This window comes from Plectrocnemia conspersa, unplaced genomic scaffold (genome assembly GCF_051122295.1).
Source record: "Plectrocnemia conspersa isolate PC_06_02 unplaced genomic scaffold, ASM5112229v1 ptg000003l, whole genome shotgun sequence".
NCBI classification, from domain to species: domain Eukaryota; kingdom Metazoa; phylum Arthropoda; class Insecta; order Trichoptera; family Polycentropodidae; genus Plectrocnemia; species Plectrocnemia conspersa.
Window position 1 is genome coordinate 15,018,910 of NW_028277167.1, and position 19,431 is coordinate 15,038,340.

Sequence of the window (19,431 nt, forward strand, 5' to 3'; positions counted from 1 at the left end):
TCTGGTGCATAAATAAATAAATAAATATATCATAGTTCATAACAATGCATTGTTTTATATTTTATATCGAATATACAGTGCGCTTAATAAAAATACTTGCCTTGCTTACGTCAAAGACCTTACCTGAAACAGTTCTATCCTCTCACAGAAGGGCGAAGAGCAGCTTCTTCTCCTGGAATCTCCTTCTCTCAAGTCCCAATTTCATATCCGAAGGACGTCGCCAGGGACAGGAGGAGAAAGTCGGCCAGATCATATCCAGACGACCATGGCTCGGATACCACGTACGAAGAATGCGGCCCAGTACGCACGCGGTATACACCCTTTCAATTATTTCACATGGCGGTCTCTTTGATGCGATTCCTTGGCCGATGGAAAAAATTCGCACCGCGAATTGCTCTCGCAAGGAATCTTTAGTATTTAAATGGTACCGAGAAAATACAATCATTGATGACATTTCTGGATAGAAACGACGCGCGCATTTTACATATATGCCTACGCAAAAAAATCTCCTCGGCGACGGTCCGTCATACACAGCATCCTTACATAACCATAACACCACGGGAATTCATTAAAAACGTTCGGGTTGGAGATGTTCGCACATAGTACGCAACACGTAAGAAAAAGTCTTTGGTAAAATTCCATTTTTATTTCTTCACATGAAATATTTTGAAAATTAACAAATTGGAAATGTAAAATCAATACAATAATTCTAAACTGTATATACGTCTATGAAAATTATACAATCATATATATAATATATTCAAACGTATTTTATACCCATATAACTATATCAATAATTATACATATATAATCTTTATACAATTAGCTATACAAAAACATTTACACGTTTCGTTTCATATTTTTATATTTTTCATCATGTCGTCGCTCGAAATGGAAGGGTTTGTCCGATTTAGCTAAATGATACAGATTTTTTAATAAAACTTGGAGATCATAATAAAAAATTAAATTTCGAAAACAAAGACCTCACCAAAAGGCGAGGTTAATACTTTTACATTTGTGTGAACAATCATTCGCATTCCGACACGTCAACTCAACATAGATACCCTGAACGTATACACAAACATATACATATACGCGGATAAATATATACATATTAAATCGATATAAAAATTTGTTACTTTCAATCTCTTCTAAGCTTAAATTTACAAATTTGCACTTTTTCGTTTAGTTGTATTTTTTATTATTTTCCTCGTCAATATAATAATAGTATACAATAATAATAATATAATAATAATTAAAACAATTATTATTGAAAATATGATTTGTGTTAAATTTAATTTAAATTCACGGTAAGTCTTTTTTAATTAATTAATTAATTTAATTAATTTAAATCGTCTATATAGAATATTTGCAGCATATATTCATTTTAAATAATGTACACAATGATCACTATAGTTCGTTTATATCACTATACAGAATGTTTTCATTATGGTTCATTAGAGGTTACACAGCCGGCCATACCCTGTGAAAAAAAAACAGATTAATTTTTTCATCCACCACATTACAGTTATAATCACAGTAACCACCAATATATTTAAAATAATTTATTTTTGTTTTTAATAGTTTTAAACAAATATTTTTGGCCCAATGCTAAAAAATTATCCTTCGGTAATACCAGTATTACAAAATGAAATAAAAATATTTTTTTATTTATTTTAAATCGATATTTTTGTACGATATGTGCGACGTGTCAGAATAAATGGAATACATTTGCTTTATCTTAGGTAAGTCTAACGGTACCAAGCAGCTCCCAATAATTCTGTTACATAACAGAAAAATAACCGCGCCATTGCGACCTACCGGCCCCTTTTTTATTATAGGGAAAATAAAAGTAGATATAATATACGTGAAATTCAGACATATTTTTACCCAAATAGTGAACTGAATATGCTTCACAAAGCATGGATGTTAAATATTAGCAACAAGTGAGTCTCAATAATTACTTTTAACATTAATATAAATGAATAAGTATACGAGAGATCAATAATTGAGATACATAAAAAAAATAATAAATATGCACAAATTAGAACAAACAAATATTCAATTTTCTACGCACTCCTTTCTCATTCTTTTGTATAATCGTAACTGACAAAAAATAATAAGTAATATATTTTATTAGAATAAATTGACAAGCGGTGCTGTTGCTTCTGATATAAGAATTTAGGAGGCATCCAGAAGCGGATGATCAAAGACGATGTTGTACCAGATTCATTGTTCCAAAAGAAGAAAGATTTGGCGCACCTATTTTCAATTATTTTTATAATTAATAAAAGTGTTTAAATTAAAATATAAAATATATCAAAAAAATACTTGCCGGGTATTCGAATGCTTTGGTTTTTCTAATCAATAACAATGAATCATGCGAGCTATACCCGGATTTTTTTTTCGGCCAAATAAAAAATGTCGATAACGGTAATACCGGTATTGACTGTTTTCTCTCTTGATAATACCGGTATTGAAAATAATTGATTATAATTCTGATAAATCTTCACAAATCGGATTTTCTTACGGATGAATAATTGAAAGAAAAGCGCGCATTGTGACATTTATTGATTTTAAGCTGTCATCATAGTTTATTAATTAGTCTCACTACTTATTTATTGGTTGTATTTATCTTGTTGCTAAGCAATATGCTAACGTCAATCATATTGCAATGAAATATTAACATTGAATATAAAAAATATTATCTACACACATTTGTGTAAAATATACTAATTCAATGTGCAATTATTTATCTCATTATATCGATAGCCGGGTGTTAAGAACAATTGGTTACGCTTAATCATGACCTTGCAAAGATTGATAATAATAATAAAAAAGTGTTATTGTATTTTACGCTTAGCATTAGCCATTAAAACAATAAAACCATGAGAGAACGATAATAGCAACATATGTGTGATATCTATAATATAATCAAAAGCAGATTTTTTACATTTTTGCCTTTGAAAAAATTAGAAAAAACCTACATCATAAATTAAATATAAAATATTTTTTATTTAAATTCATCATTAAAAATTTCTACACTAGATTAAATAAACTTATTATAAATAATCGAATTAACAACCAGTGGCGTCATGGAAAAAACTGTATCGCATTATTTGCTAATTGCTTATTTTTATTTGTGTTACTTATAAAGGTTATTAGATTATAAAATTAAATATCTAGATAAATGTCTTGAATTTATGTTATACGTTTGATTAGTGAGCTACAAAAGGCCATACAAAAAAAATATGAATACAAATCAGCTGTTTCAGTCTAAGATGTATAAATAAGTATTGACGCTAGATTAAATGTCTAAAAATCAGTGATATATTTTCTTAATTTTGATCTAATATATGAATTAATCTCCTGCACTTTCAGTATAGTGTATGAAAATACTCAATTGTATGTATTAATTGTTACTTCATTGTAATACATTGTCATGAAATGTAATGCATTGAAATGTAATAAACTTATTTTGGTAAAACTAAAGTGAAAAATAATCAAATTGTCTGACCAAAATCTGGTTTCTGATTGCTTTTTTTTATTTAATATATGTTTTTGATTCATTAGAGTATAAAATTAAATGTTTTACCCTTTCAGCGGTATCGCCGTACATGTACGGCGATCGATATTTCACTGTTTTGAGGTACCCCAGATAGTTATATGTGTATAACTGAAGAAATAATATATAATTTATTGATTTAATGTAAATGATTTTTATAAATTGTTAGCAGTAAATTAAAGAATACGAAATAAATGAGCATAACAAAAAATATTTTAATTTTATAAAAAATATTGAGAGCCTCTGAATTGCTATAAAAAATATTTAGAATAAATTATTGAAATATAATAATAGGAAAGCGTTAAAATATTTTTTACAAATATACTAATACACAAAAATAATAAAATAAATCGAAGCAATAAAACGTTGAAAATCATTGATTTATTTTTCTATAATTTACTAAACTAATAATTAATAAATAACAACAGAAATAATTATGGAAAACTCCCAGGCTCAACTAACAAATTAGCAAATGTATATAAATTAACTCACTACTCAAAGGGTTAAAAAGCTAGATTGGCGTGCTACAAACGTCATTTAAAAAAATATAATATTAGTACAACGTTGTTCTAACCTAAGACTGACTTCAATAAACTATAGATGAACAATATTTTCTAATCTGTGCAGAAGATCAAATAATGAACATGTTAAATATTGATCGTATATGTCACATGTATGTATAATATAATGCAATTAAAAGATAAATGATTTATAGGTTTACAGAAACATATCTAATAACAACTTTCTTGTTACGATTTAGACCCCATATAATTTTTTCTGCTTTGAAAAATCCAGTATTAAATTAGTTACATTGTTTCCAAAAAAACTGTAGTTTAAATTTCATTGAAATAAAGTTATAGTTTATTCTTATATTATATAGTTCATATTATTTTAATAAGCAGAATTATCAGTTTTTTTATTAGTTTATTTTCAATTTTTTAATCAGTTTTGCTCTCAGTGAATCGTACAAAGGAAGCAAGTTTATGTATAAAAATTCTGAGAGCAAAGTGGCATCACTAAGCATTTTTCAAGCAAAAGTAAAGTTAATAATTTACAACTTAGCCTGAAGTCATAAAAATTACTTTTTTTTAAAAAACTAAAATTTTTCTGCTGCGTGGTTTGAGATGCTTTTTATTTTTTTCATTTTGGTGGATACTGTGAAATACGTTGATTTTTGTAAGATGTAAGACTTACGTTAACAATCCCGCAGGTCCCGGATCGGCGGGTTGGTACCAGGAGTACTGAGGAACGTACCCTGGATGGTGGGCGGGTTGAGGAGGACCTAAGGGCGCCCCCAGGGGTGCTCCCGGTCCTGGTTTCATGTCCCACGCGCCTGCCGCTCCTCCCTAATCGACAACAAACAAATTCATCATTAATATTTTAATACAGCAATATTCGATCATCTGCCCGCTAAAAAACTGACCAGTAAATGTGGATATTGGTAATTGAAGGATTCACCGGAATACTTGAAAATAGACAAAACATAGATACATTATGCGATATAATGATTGTAGGTTAATTAGTTTTTTTGTGCTCGTTATATGTATTTACCTTTACATCCCATGGCACAGGCGGAGGACCTTTGACGTCCCAGGGCGCCGAAGGACTGAGTCCAGGTGATAGTTCGCTCACTGGCGTCGATGAGGGCGTCGGCGAATGTCCTCCAGCTCCTGATCCTCCTAATGGCGCACCGCTACCACTGCCTCCAAGGTAATGGTTTGGTGAATGTTGTGACCCACTACTACTTCCACCTCCACCGCCTCCTAGACAAAAACATATAAATCCCTTAGAAAATGATATTTCTGTACATCTTAATCAATAATGAAGTATAAGAAAACGAGTACGGCTAGAAGAATAATATACGGAGGTATGAAATTGCATAATAATATTTCTGGAAAAATCCGCAAAAATAAAAATTTAGCAGATTTTTTAAATGAAATAAAGCACCATATTCGTGCTTAAGAAATAAATTATAATATTCTTAAGTATATTTTTATTTTCTGTTTATATTTATATTGTGTATTATATATATTAAGTTAAAAAAAAAATAGTGTAAGAATTAGTTATATTAGCAAAATAAATTATTAAAATTATTATTTGAACGATTTAGCTGATTTTATCATCACAATATTAATAATATTGCATAGCCTTCCAAGCCTTCCAATTGTATGCGTATTATGAACTGTGACCAGATTATTGCATAAACAAGAATTGCGCCCACGAAAATTGATGATGATATTTTTAAAATAAAATCAAAATAACACCTGTTATATGTATATACGCATTATTTTATATATATATTTTTACATATTTTTAAATATACATATATGTGTATATTGATTATCTATGATCAGAATTTTAGTTGTTTAAAATTCTCCGAACCAATATGCACAGAGGCGAGACCATTATTAATTTTTAATTTATTTTTAAATATCAATATATTGATATTATTTAAATATTTTATAGTACTTATTCATATTTTGAATAATACTTGAAAATATTAAACTAACAAATGAAAGATAAAAAAAATAATTGTGTGATAACGGAACAAAAATTCAATTCAAATATTCATATTAATATAATAAACACAGTTTTACATAAAATTAACCGTAGTTAACTAATTATCATGCAATTTTTTTTCTTAATTTTTTATAATATACTAAAAAATTATGAAATTTAAGTTTAAAAAACCACTATTTTTCAACTATAACGAGCGTAAAAAATAAATTATGTTTTGATTACACAATCAAAAGACTAAAATAATTATAAATTTACTTTATAAACTTAGTTAATATGTAATTTTTAAACAAGACTAAGATATATTTATATTGTTATTATTATTTTTGTAATTAAATTATTATCTGTATCAGAATTATTTATGTACAAACATATATATTTTGTGATATTTATGATTTTGAATTATATTAAAATAATAAACTACCCCTCAGATAGAAAACAAGTATATATTAACAGTTTCCAAATAGCGGAAGACTTTGCTATGTATTATATTTAAAAAAAAATTAAATAAATAACGTGGAATTTTCTTTTAAAAATATTTCTGAAGTAGTATTTATTTGCTAAATGATTAGTTTTATATATTGTGTTTAAGACCAGCTAGTATATAAAATTTGTATTATAAATTAAAATAATTTTTTAATTACCGTGCATTATGTGGTTGCTGTTTGGTGATCCAGCCGGTCCTCCTAATCCCGGCGGATGATGTCCAGGCGGTCCAGCTCCTCCAGGTCCCTGCGCAGCCTTCATCATCTTTTTATATTTACTCCGTCGATTTTGGAACCATATTTTAACCTGATGAACAAAAAAAAACATAAATTAAACAAGAGTCACACATCGACAATTCTCCAACCGAATGCGGGTTGATCAATTACGCAAATTAATTCGATCGAGGGTGGGTCAGCAGAGTTGACCAAAATTCACCAAAATTTTGGTTACACAACGCACAGAGCAGAAACAAAGAAAACTCGTATCGATCCGGCGCCGTTTATTACGCAGTAAAAAATGATGAAGTTTAAAGGTAAAAGAGCGGCAGGGGTGCGGTTGACCCCGACCCGCCATTTCTTTGTTTAACCCCCATGAGTTGGAGCAAATGTATTTTTCTTCTGTCGAGGAGGGTGCATATATAAAATCGCTCATATTCTGAAGAATCAAAAAATCGCTGGATTGGCATGGAATATAAAAGTATAATCGCTTGACCCGCAACGACAATCACCGGTCAATCGAGGGTTGATTTTTTAATGAAATTGGGGGAAAGCGCAATAAGGGTTATTACATAGACACGTGAACGGCAATTTAAGTAATTACTGTGATGATGAGTATAAGTTTCTGGGAATAAATACGATTTTGCGCTCGACATAAACGCGATTAACTATGTATGGCATGTGCACAAGGATTGTATACATAATAAATTATTCAAAGCTCACTTTTCTATGAAATTTTCAGAAAGCAACATCTTTCGTGTTATTTTTATTGTGGTGAACGCAAAAAAATAAAATATATGTACAAAATAATATTTTGAGACTTAATCGCATTTACAATAAAAAAAAAGTTGAGATAATGATTTATGTATCCTTATGTTGTAATATTATAATTATTTAAAATACTATAAATATCAAATTTATTCTCTAAAACGAAAGAAGATCTTTAATAATTAAATAATTTATTTAAAGCCTTTGTATAAATTCAGTATTAAGCTACTTATAATTGTTTTAATGAAATCTTACATTAAATTCTAAAAAAATATCTTAACTTTGATTTTGTATATAATAAAAAAATAAAGTTGTCTATACAAAATAATTGCCAATTATATATTTTTGAGCTATACGTATTAAATGATTAAAAATATTAATACACAGTAAATAAAAACTGCTATTGATATATTTTATAACAAGTATACATTACATAAACTCGTGCGTGCTTTAATTGTGTATAAAATTTGAGCGATTATCTATTCTTTTTGTAAACATAAATAATACATACATGTTCAAGCTGCACATATCTCAAATTTTATATTGTTATGATTCAATTGAGTAAATAAGCGAAATAAAAACGCTACAACGAATAAACGTCATAATTATCCTGAAGAATTGAGCAACGTTTTTAAAGGGTTATTTTTACATAACGAAAATAACTCAAAGGGTGTATATACTTACAACAAAAAAACACAAAATTGGATCGGTTTTTTATTTCAAGCAAAAGTATGGCTACATATACCGAATTTCATGTCATTACAGATAGCAGACACGCTCATATAATAATTGAACTGGTTACAATCCCCAAAACACCTTTTAAATCACCGGCTATCGAATGTCGCGGATACTGTGGATAGGATAGAAAGCAGAATTTTGTAATCCAAAGCCAATTAGTCGATCTTTTGTATTCCATATTGTTTGCGTTCGTCGCCGGTGTCCTGTTCACCCTCTTTTGAGGGAAAATTAGCCATGGGGGTGGAGAGGGCACGACATGAAACTCTCAGATCGGCAGATTATATATGAGCTTTGATCTAATTAGTGGCCTTATGGAAAGGAAACGATAGTTACATGTAAGTATTTCGATCTCGTATACGTATCTTTGCGTATGTGTGTGTTTTATACATCGGTTTTTACGCTACATTTGCGGATTGAGAGCGGATTGTTCAAAGCATTCCTTGGCACGAGAAAAACTGCCGGTGGCATTTCTTTGAAAAAGTCATTCGAAACAGGGTTAACAACCTTGCGAAAAGTTGCTAGGTGTTATAAAATAGAAAAATCAACAGCTTTATAATGAAGCTTTTTTTAAAAATGAGGTAAATCCATGAAACACTGATAAAATGCTTGTGCTTGTTGCATTGCACATTTTTATTACACTATAAGTATATATGAGATTATATTTTATTATATAAATAAGTTATATTGGAATAAATTACGTAAATATAATTAATTGAACAACTAATTACTTAGGCTATTGGTCAACAGATGTCACTATTTCTTATAAAATTATACTTAATCTAAAAAATTTATTTATTGCTATAAACAATGGTATTTTAATTGCATAGTAAGTCAATTTATCAATTATAAGTACATATAAATAATAAACATTGACATAACATATGTATTTAATGATAACAAACAATTTATGTTTAGTTAAAACAAACAATATATTTTTATAATAATGTTTTTTTAATATATCAAAATTTATAGTATTTAAATTTTATTTTACATGTTAATTTCTTGAAGCAAAATATTTCTCTATCTTTTATTATACAGCTAACTAGGACATTTCTTATCAATACTATCAATTAATTATTTATATTATTTGGATGTTTTTTATGGCATAAAAACATATGTTAATCTTTTATAGCGTTTCCATTGGAGCGACACACAAAGTATATCTTAAATACATGTTACTTCATCAATGTTTTATTAGCTATTAGGATTAAATTTTTAAGCTAACAATAGCTTTACTTTTTTTCTACTACTGAAAAATATTATCTTGTTTAATTAATCAATTTTTTGTAGTACAATTTTAATGTTATTTTGCAGCAAGTTGTATTCTTTAATATATCTATATTTTGAGAATCTAGTAATAAATATTCTCGTACTGTTCCTATAAAACTATTTTCTGTAATAATTTCGTCTCACTCAATACAAACATTATCTTCGAATAGCTGCCCAAATATTTGAGTATAAAATTTAAAAAAAAGGCTAAATATATTTTAATATCAAATATATGTATAAGAATCTATTCTGTAATTTATCACATTTAATTGTATAAAAATATATTTGTTCTTGATCGATAGTATCTAAAAATCTATAGTCCGATCTTTATTCATTCAGTAAACATAAACAAGATTTAAGATATTTTTATTTTAAAATAAACTTAGCAATTCTATATAATAAATTATATCGAAAGTTATAGAAATAGACAAAGTTTAAGGTGAACAGATAAATGTATGAAAAAGAAAAGCAGATTTTCATTTTAAATTTAAATTTAAAACTACATAAAAAATGTACCTACAATAAATTGCAAAAAACTTAAAGCCACAATTCGACCGATTTTCCCACACTTTTTCCCATCGCATTTTTTATCCAGTGTCAAAGCAACAAACCCCACGAGTTCTTGGTTCGCCAAGCACTCGTCGCTTTTGGTCACCGAACCGAAAACGGTTCTTTTGTGATTCAAACGCCAAAAACCCTTTCTGAATCACAGATACTAATATTATCATCGAATAGCGCAGTTATTCTCATACGGAACGACATCAATCTTTGACCGGCATAGTCCACGGACGGACACAGATGGGCGATAAAGGACGGAGATTTATGCGTTGAATGCATGGGAGTTCTCGTCAAGAACATGAAAGATTCACGTGTCGCATCCGGTTAGTTTCCATTTTCTCTCAAGGTATTGTCACGCGTTCCGCATGGTGGACCGCACTAAGGACCGCTGCGCACACTAAGCTATCAGCGAATGTTTTCAAACGGTGGGGCGCGACATTTTTCAGCTGAAACTCACGTGAAGATTCAGTACTATTTTTTAATATCGGTATTTATATACATTGAATTGTAAAGTGGAACTTTGTTGTGGTGATCACACATATCAACATTAAAAAAACCAAAAAGATTGATATAAACCAGTTTTTTTATATATCTACGAAGGATGAACAAGTCTTTTTACTAGGGTCCTCGTTTCGTTTGCAATTTTAATAGTCGCAACAATATGATCCCTGTATCAAAACCTAATCTTGTCAAGTATGCATAAGAAGAAACTGTTGCTGAAATTTATTTATTAATGGAAATTACGATATCATTTAAAATAAGGAAGAAGTGACGTTCATTAAAAAATGTAAGACCTTTCCTTGATACTGTTATAGTACTTTTTTTTAAATGGCTTAAAAACGTCTGGCACGGACCAACCCTTTCCTATGCAGCAATTGCAAAACATTTAAAATATTCGTACAATTTTAATTATTAACAAAAAATGCTGTGATAATTTTCTAGAGAAATTTACTGATTTTTGAAATGAGAATTCACAAAATAAAAATTTACGATTTAACTCAGGCATGACCAAAAAAGGGTTAAAGACTGCTATTATATGCATATAACGATTTATAAACTTGAAGAACTGCTCTTTATGAAACAATTATCAAAATATAAGACTATCGGAAACTTGTGTTTCGTGCCAGAAAAGAGAAAAGCTAGATTTTCTTTTTGATCAAACATGCTTGTTTTTTTATATTAGTTACTAAAGATCTCGAATTATATGACTGAACTAATATATTTTAATAAATACTTAAATCATATTTTTTGCTGTGTTTCACCTGGTTTCCTATTGAGAATTAGCAATTTTGACCTATAAATAAATGATACGTAAGCAAATTATCTAAAAATCTATGTAAATAAATAAAATATCTGTATATTAATTACATTGAATTATTTAAGAAATAAATTTAATTGTAGTTTACAGCGTTTATTTTTAATCCACCATTTAAAGGAATTGTTGTTTTATATTTTTATAATATAAATACAATCGAATTAAAAAAAACGTTTTAAAATATACGTATATTATGAATACCTTATTACGATTTATATAAATTTAAAATAAGATTTGCACAGTTTATTTATATTAAAATTTTTCTTTAAAATAACATTGATTTGCATTAAACTTTTTTATAACATATCTTAATCCTCATTTATTAACAAATTATGTATTATTATTCCTCAATGTGTAATTAAGGCTTTAAATAAAAAAATATAAAAATTGCAATATAATAATAGCAACAATTAATTTAAATCATACTTTAAGAAAAAACATCAGATTCAATGAATCAAAGATTCTTTAGCAATAGATAATATTTATACATGAACGATTTTATTGCCTAGAACGATAGAAAAATGGTCAACAGACTGTTTATATATTTATTTAGAAGGTAATAAAAATATCATAGATTGTCAATAATTATTACATTCCGACTAACCTCGATTAATAATTTATTCATAATCATATATTTAATTGTGTTATTAATTATCCGTGTGATTGCGTAAAATACTGAACCTTGCTATGCGTATTTATTAATATATTGATCAGATATTGAGACGGTAATTTTGATGCTATAAAATATATTTTAAAGGGGTTCTTACAATCAACAGTTTGACATCTAGTGTCTCCCCCATCGCCGTATTATATAATGATACTAAAAAATAGACATAATATGGAAGTAAAGGAAAAACAACATATAATTACATCGGTCACAGTTGGATGGGAAAGAGGAGTACGGATGACAAAACATTACACACACACACACACACACACACACACACACACACACACACAAACACACACACGAATACATATAAACATATTCGGTCACGCCATGTCCCGTTTTCACAAGGTGAGCAGAGTAAGTACCCACGGGGCATAGATCAGCGTCAATTTCGACATAATTTCATGGTGTACAGAAGGGAAGATCGATTCTTGGAATGCGATGGAAATGAAGAAAAAGAAACGGCAGTACTTGGTGATAATAACGAAGAGAATTTTCATCCCACGCTATTTAAACGGTACATACATATAATACATACCCTCGAGGATTCATTAGTAGATATCTATTAGAAGGCTTTCTTTAATATTTTCTGCTTGTCATTTTTAAAAGAATAGTTTCAATAATATAATCAACACTTAAAGCAACTTTATATAAATATAAAATATATCATATTTCGTTACTCAAAATAAATATATGTCTGCGGTGCCTCACTAACGCGAGGTACCGCAGCTAATAGGTGTGCGAATGCCGGACACTCGGATTTTATCGATTGAATATTTTTAGTATTTATTATGTTTTTTTGTGTAATTACGTTGCGTAGAAATATACTTAATAAGATATTATTTTTTTTACAATTACGTGTGCGCGAGAGTGAGACAAATTTAAGACGCGTTAGTGATTTTGATTGTCGTGAAACATAATTGTCGAATAATTTTGTAGTAGTACTTTTCACTATCAGTTTAAATGCAGGACTAAAAATAGCAAATGTATCATAGTAACATAAAATATGTTTCTGTAAAGAGATATTTTTTATTTAATTAATAAATAGCTCTATATATAAAACTGAAACATGTCATTCTTTTTTTTAATTTTCGTATGCTTTGCCAAAATTTTGAAAAATATTTTAAGGTGCATTATAATATTAATTACGATAGGTAATACACATTAAATCATTTTAAAGCATTTAATATTTAGAATAGTGCAATAAAATTATAAAAATTAATATTTTTTATTTATATTACATTAAACTATTATGTTATTAACTTTTTCGTTGCCGAGTTTTTACTGTATAATTTACTGTATATTTAAAATATTATTATTTTTCCTGTTTTAAATTCACGACACTTCTTTATAAAATGTTCATAGCATCATTGCCATAAACAGAAGCAAGTTAGTAATTAATTTTAGCAACAGTTTCTCCATTCAAATAATCTCGTACTTCAGGTGAAATTAAGAATTAAAATTTGTTGTTAATCGAATAAAAAAATGCTTCTATTTTTACTTTCTGAATATATCAATAATATAATACTTTTATAAGCTTCATATGTCATCCCTGAAGGCGATGCACAAACGAATGAGATGTCTTATCACAATTTCCTACATTATCATAGCGTTATCAGTGTAATTGCCATTCTTCATCTCGTCGCATCGGAACAGGTCGTTACGGTTAATCAGCGATATTCAAATAACTCGTCGGACTGGTATACTGTGTGCGTACATACAAATGGATCAAAGTGTTTTACACACTTTTACAAATCGGTGTTGTGTTATTAAACGTCGCCGTTAAATGAAGCGAAACTCGGTCAATAAAATGTGAACGTCACACTTTACATTTACTTGCGCGTATACGTAGGTGTACATAATAAATATATACACACCAGCCGGAAGGATCGCAATGATAAGAATCGAACTTTTCACAAGCCGTTCACCCTCTTTTTAGAAAACGGAAGCCGCTAACAATAAAATCAACACGGTGGAGCAATGGGCGAAAAATCATTAATCATCCGAATATGTTCGTGCGCAATTTATCTGTGTGGCATCTGATCGTTTCATAGGCCAATAATTATCCGGCATAATTTTTAATTAGGGTCAGAATCGGCGTCATTGTAGGTTAAAATATTATATTTTTAAGTTATATATTATAGAAATCGATGAAATTTAATAACGACTTTTATGTGTAGTGTTTTTTTCGCAATATGTAATATATTTATGCATATTTTATGTGAAAAACATATACTAATCAATAAATATGTACTCAGCTTAATACACATAATAAAAGGGATGGTTCATTGACCATTAAATGTTACTTATAATCGCAACGTGCTAATGAGTTTTGCATTATTTTGATGTTTAGGATACAAAAAATACTTTATGACATGTTTGATTTCATTGTTGATTATTGAATTCGATTCATAATAGTTTATATTAAAAATTTGTCGATTGAATTAAATATAACAGATACGACAAGATAAACATACATTTAATTAAGAATATAAATGGATCGACTATTTAATTAAAAATAAAAAACATGAAAATTTCTTTGATTAATGTGTAATGTCAGCGTAATAAGAAGCCGGATGGCGATAGTCTTTGGCGATTTGGCTAGTGCGGACGTCCTGGCTCTAACGAACATCAGAGGAGTCCGTGATTCTCGAAAATGTTTCAAAACCCAAAACTGAAATTCCTCGAGAAGTTAATCTACTTACATATTTTTTAAGAATTTTACTTTAGAAAAGGAATTACATTTATTTTATCTCAGTCAAATCTAACGGTACCAGTAATTATTTTATGTAACAGAGAAACGCTTTTTTATGATAGGGATGGCTGGCGAAATGAAAACAAAAACAGGTATTGCATATACGTAATTCTATTTGAATATTTTTATCCCCATTCCGACATATTTTTACCCAAAAATTCCTCGGAATATGCTTCACTAAGCACTGGGGTTAAATATTAGCAATAAATAAGACTCAATAATTATATTTAAATAAAAAATGTATTTCAAATAAATTGCGGGAAATGTGTTTTATTTTCATTAGAAAATTTTGCAATGTATTTTTTTTGTTACTAACTAAAGATTGGTTGTACTAACGAAAAAATTGAAAATATATAAGTAAAAATCAAACTTGATTTATATTGTTTTATAATTTTTTAAGTAAATAAATATGAAAAAAATATTTTTTATTTTTTATATTTTTTTTTGCATAAACTAAATATTATCACATCATTGAGAATGCGCAAAAAAGATTAAACATTTTAAAGACATATTACATCATTTATTTAAAAATGCAAATCAATTATTTAAAAAAAAAATCGCGTATCGAACTAAAATGATTAAATAACCTAAAAAGCAAAAGGCCCAGGTTGGATTCTTGAGAAACCCTCGAAGGGGTGATATATTCCTTCGATAAGTTACAAACTGTCCAAAATTGCTCAAATAACACAAGAATAACCGAGTTAAATCATCCGAGCAACCGAGATCCTACATTTTTTTTATTATTTCTCAATATTCGTATATATGTCTACTTGAATTCCCGCATCGAGAGATGTTGTCACCGTTTTAGTGAAAGGCAGAATGTTAATAAGTGAAGCGGGCAGGACGAAATCAATGCTGTTGATTCAACAAAAATTGCCGAAAATGACTGAAGACGACTTTATTGATAATACGTATTAATCAGACAACTAAATATAACACAAAATCTATATAGTATCGGACGTACTTAGATTGATGATTCAAAGAGCTAGGCACTTGCGTTTTTTAGTAGGTAATTTTGTATATTAGATTTGTGTTTCTAAGATGTTTTTGTATTCATAATATAACAATATATGATTAAGTTTTATCGTATGGCTTTTAAATTTGAGCACAATAGTATTAAATTGGTACGTTGACCCTCAACATATGCTATCAAAATTGGCTTTATCCACAAACTGTGTCCCCTCTTTGAACTGATTCGCCTCAAACGAAGCTCCCCTTCGCAGATAGTCAGATATGAATTTGCGTGCATATCTTTTCGCACGGATACCATTGTCAACTTGCAAGAGAAATGGGAGGTGTGCGTCACGAAGGTGAAAGAGTACAAAAAAACCCGGATAAAAGCGCATTTCGGGCCGAAAAACTGCACGGATCCGTGAGTCTGTCCGTCTGTCCGTCACGCCCGAAAAGCCACGTGAATGATTGTATGAAACGTTTGGCGGAATGATGGGAGAATAGAGAGAAAAAAATATGTAGTACCGTGACCAACGGAGCGTGCCGTCATTTGTTTCAAGTGTAGGCATCGCTGAGGCGAGCTTACCTTTGAGAACCGCCAATATAGGCGACACTACCTGATTTCTGAAGAATTCATAAGTAAATGCGATCTTAAACTGTGATCTTCAAAATTGACCGGATGTGCCTCCACGTCATAAAATAAAACATCTCAATAAATATTCCAGGAAATAAGTGATAATCGTGTACAATGAAATATTCTATTTTTTTAGCATTAATGTTTTTTGTTGCTAAAAAACAGATGTATCAATTGCTTTTTTTGCTATTTGGAAGGTCCTTTAGACAGGAAGTTAGCTTGTGTATTGTAAAATTCTATACAATCTGACACTGTTATTTGAGTAAACGCGAAACAAGATAGCAAGAGTGAATCATGAGATTCTTTCATCCCATAAAGAAGATTCTTTACCTAGTTAAATTTATTTAACAACGGGAATGTATTATTAAATCTTTGTTAAGGAAAATTGCTACTAATATGTATATAAATCTTAAAATATTTTAAAATATCAGTCAAAGGGATAAATGATGAAATATCTAAATAACTTTAATATAAAAAAAAATTTGCGCCAAAAACATACTTATGAGAAGCGATAAATCAATATGCAACCCCTATTATTATACAATAATAAGATTATTTTTAATATGTCACTTATTGCTCTTTTATTACCACAAAATTGAATTTTTGTAACCCGCAAACCATTCAATTACTTTTTACGTATTTTTTAATAATCTATGTGGTTTACAATTTTGCAACGTGCTTTTGTAAAAATATATGTTGTAACAGATTTAGTGAGAGGTAAAATAATTTCCCAATATTTAAATAAACAGCGTATAAATCATAAAATAAGCCAATTTTTTCAATTTAAAAATTGATTATTAAAAAAAAACGGTCGAAATAAAATCGAGGTTGTAAATAGTGTTACTGATTGATTGTATGTTGTAATTAAATTGATATTAGTTGTTGATTGTGTTTACATGGTTGTAACAAAACAGACTAGCGCACGTCATGTTGCAACGAAATATTTACAATAAATAAAATAAAAATAGTAACGCCATAATGTTTCTTCTTTGGAACAATTTAATATGTTTCCTTTTCTAAAAACTAATATGAATAAAATTCAAAAATCGTTTCATAATAAATTTCAATCTTTAACGACACATTTGATTTTAATTTTCCACCTCGCAAAATATCTGTTTAAGATTTCAAAAGATTTTTGTAATTTATTCGCGATTGGTTTAAGACCGTAAGCACTAGTTAAAATAGTATTTTTTTATTTTTGGGATATCGGTTGTATACAAGATAAAGAGGAACGTGAGGAACTGCAGCTGGAATTTTACGCGGGATTGAGTGTTCATTATTTAGTGAAACAACATAGCTTCTACTTTTCATGTATCAGCGTATTAAACGTAGCAGATAGTAGAGATACAATAATGTTAACATTTTGTATCAACTGTGTGTGTGTGCAGAAAATAATTATATTTGTCGTAAATTGTTCAGCAAATTGAACAAAAAAGAAACGATTCCCCCATAACATGTCGATTTGTGTACGCATGCGCACACGCACACAACGCGTAATTAGTATCATCGTCATCATTATTGTTAACTTTTTCATGGTTCCGTATTCTGTGATTGATTCAAACAATGCGAAGCGGCGAAGAACCGACAAATGATCGTTTTGTCAGACACACCGTTCCCTTCCTCATGGGAAGCGCCATTGTTTCTGGCTATGTGTATGTTCGTATATACGTGGACACTGGTCAACAAAGGATGGAACCAATCACATAACAATAACCATAAACGCATTGTTTTTCCATATGAAACGACACAGTGGCCACGGGCGCCGGCTGCACCATATACCTATAAAATATTATATAGATATGTCCATAAAATGTTGAGAGCGACTGCGAGCTTGAACTATGAACCGGTGAGAATCGTTATTTTTAATTAGAACCGTACCGGTTTTTATAACGGATGACGTCAGAGATAACTATTTAATATTTTGTTTTAATTTCTTTCATTCTTGCGATCGTACTGTGAACGTTGTGCTAAGAATAAGACATTATTCGGAAGAGAATACATTTTTGTTTATTATATTATTTTACTGTAGATTAGAATGTGAGTGACGTTTTCCCTCAAAGGAAAACTTTCGAACTTTATCTAGATAGAGGTCTTATCAAAATAAATAAGTTTCTAAAATGCGCTAAAAATAATTGTATTTGTATATGCGAGGTTGGGAAATTTGATAATAAAAACAAATTTTAAGTATCTAATATTTTTTAATAATAGTAAGACTCTTTCAAAATAGCAATACTATCAATTCTAACGTACAAAATGCAATAGATTACTAAAATGTAATTTATTTCTGAGTTAAACTTTTAAATTGTAGTTATAAAAGATAAAAATGTCTTTACGATTTATTTTATATAACTAATTAGATTTTACTTTCTGTACAAGATATGTTAATTACAATATTTTTTTAGATGTTCTTGTTTGACTCTCACAATAACTTATATTTTCCTGTGATGTACACAAAGTGCACATGACATCTAATTATGATTTTAACTTTTTGAGTTTTGATTTTTTTCTTCAACACCCTTAAACGACACAGATCAAAATCGACATAAATATTTTATTAGAAAGCTTATCCATAAATTAGCAAAGCCTGATATTAAAACAGAGAAAAATATAAGAGTTAAATATCTACAAAAACAGAAAGATAAATTTAAAACGCTGCTATCCTACAATAATTAAGTATAATCCAAATCTAATTCAAGTCAATAGTACAAGTTAATTCATTATAAGAACATCAAGATTAAATACTCGGGAACAGTCATTTAAAGCGGACTTTACGATGTCTGAATCTTCTCATTTGATATTATAATTATAATGTTTTATCAATCTTAAATCACAATTTTTTACACATTTTTACAAGTACACTGAGTATACATCATCGGATCATGCGTTATATTTGCATCATAAGGGTTAGAAAATTTTATTGAAAATGCAAAATTACAAGCGTAAGCCCAATACGTTACAATTGAGTAAATTTCTATCTGCTGGATAAGTTA

At 29.0% G+C, this 19,431-nt stretch overlaps 1 protein-coding gene across 5 annotated transcripts in view; it reads right to left on the reverse strand.

The window, feature by feature from the left end:
• Nucleotides 1–631: 631 nt before the first annotated feature.
• LOC148236727 (homeotic protein distal-less-like) overlaps nucleotides 632–19,431 on the reverse strand; it is a 103,576-nt gene continuing 84,776 nt past the window's right edge. For 2 of the 5 annotated variants that reach the window (XM_088183065.1, XM_088183066.1), the window contains exons 4-8: nucleotides 6,727–6,874; nucleotides 5,117–5,328; nucleotides 4,989–5,030; nucleotides 4,760–4,911; nucleotides 632–1,483 (exon numbers count right to left, since the gene is read on the reverse strand). In XM_088183065.1, the coding sequence (XP_088039191.1) occupies nucleotides 1,465–1,483; nucleotides 4,760–4,911; nucleotides 4,989–5,030; nucleotides 5,117–5,328; nucleotides 6,727–6,874 (573 nt within the window). In that variant the 3' untranslated portion in view covers nucleotides 632–1,464. The remainder of the gene's footprint in view (nucleotides 1,484–4,759; nucleotides 4,912–4,988; nucleotides 5,031–5,116; nucleotides 5,329–6,726; nucleotides 6,875–19,431) is intronic. The other 3 variants (XM_088183067.1, XM_088183069.1, XM_088183068.1) reach the window with 3 other exon arrangements.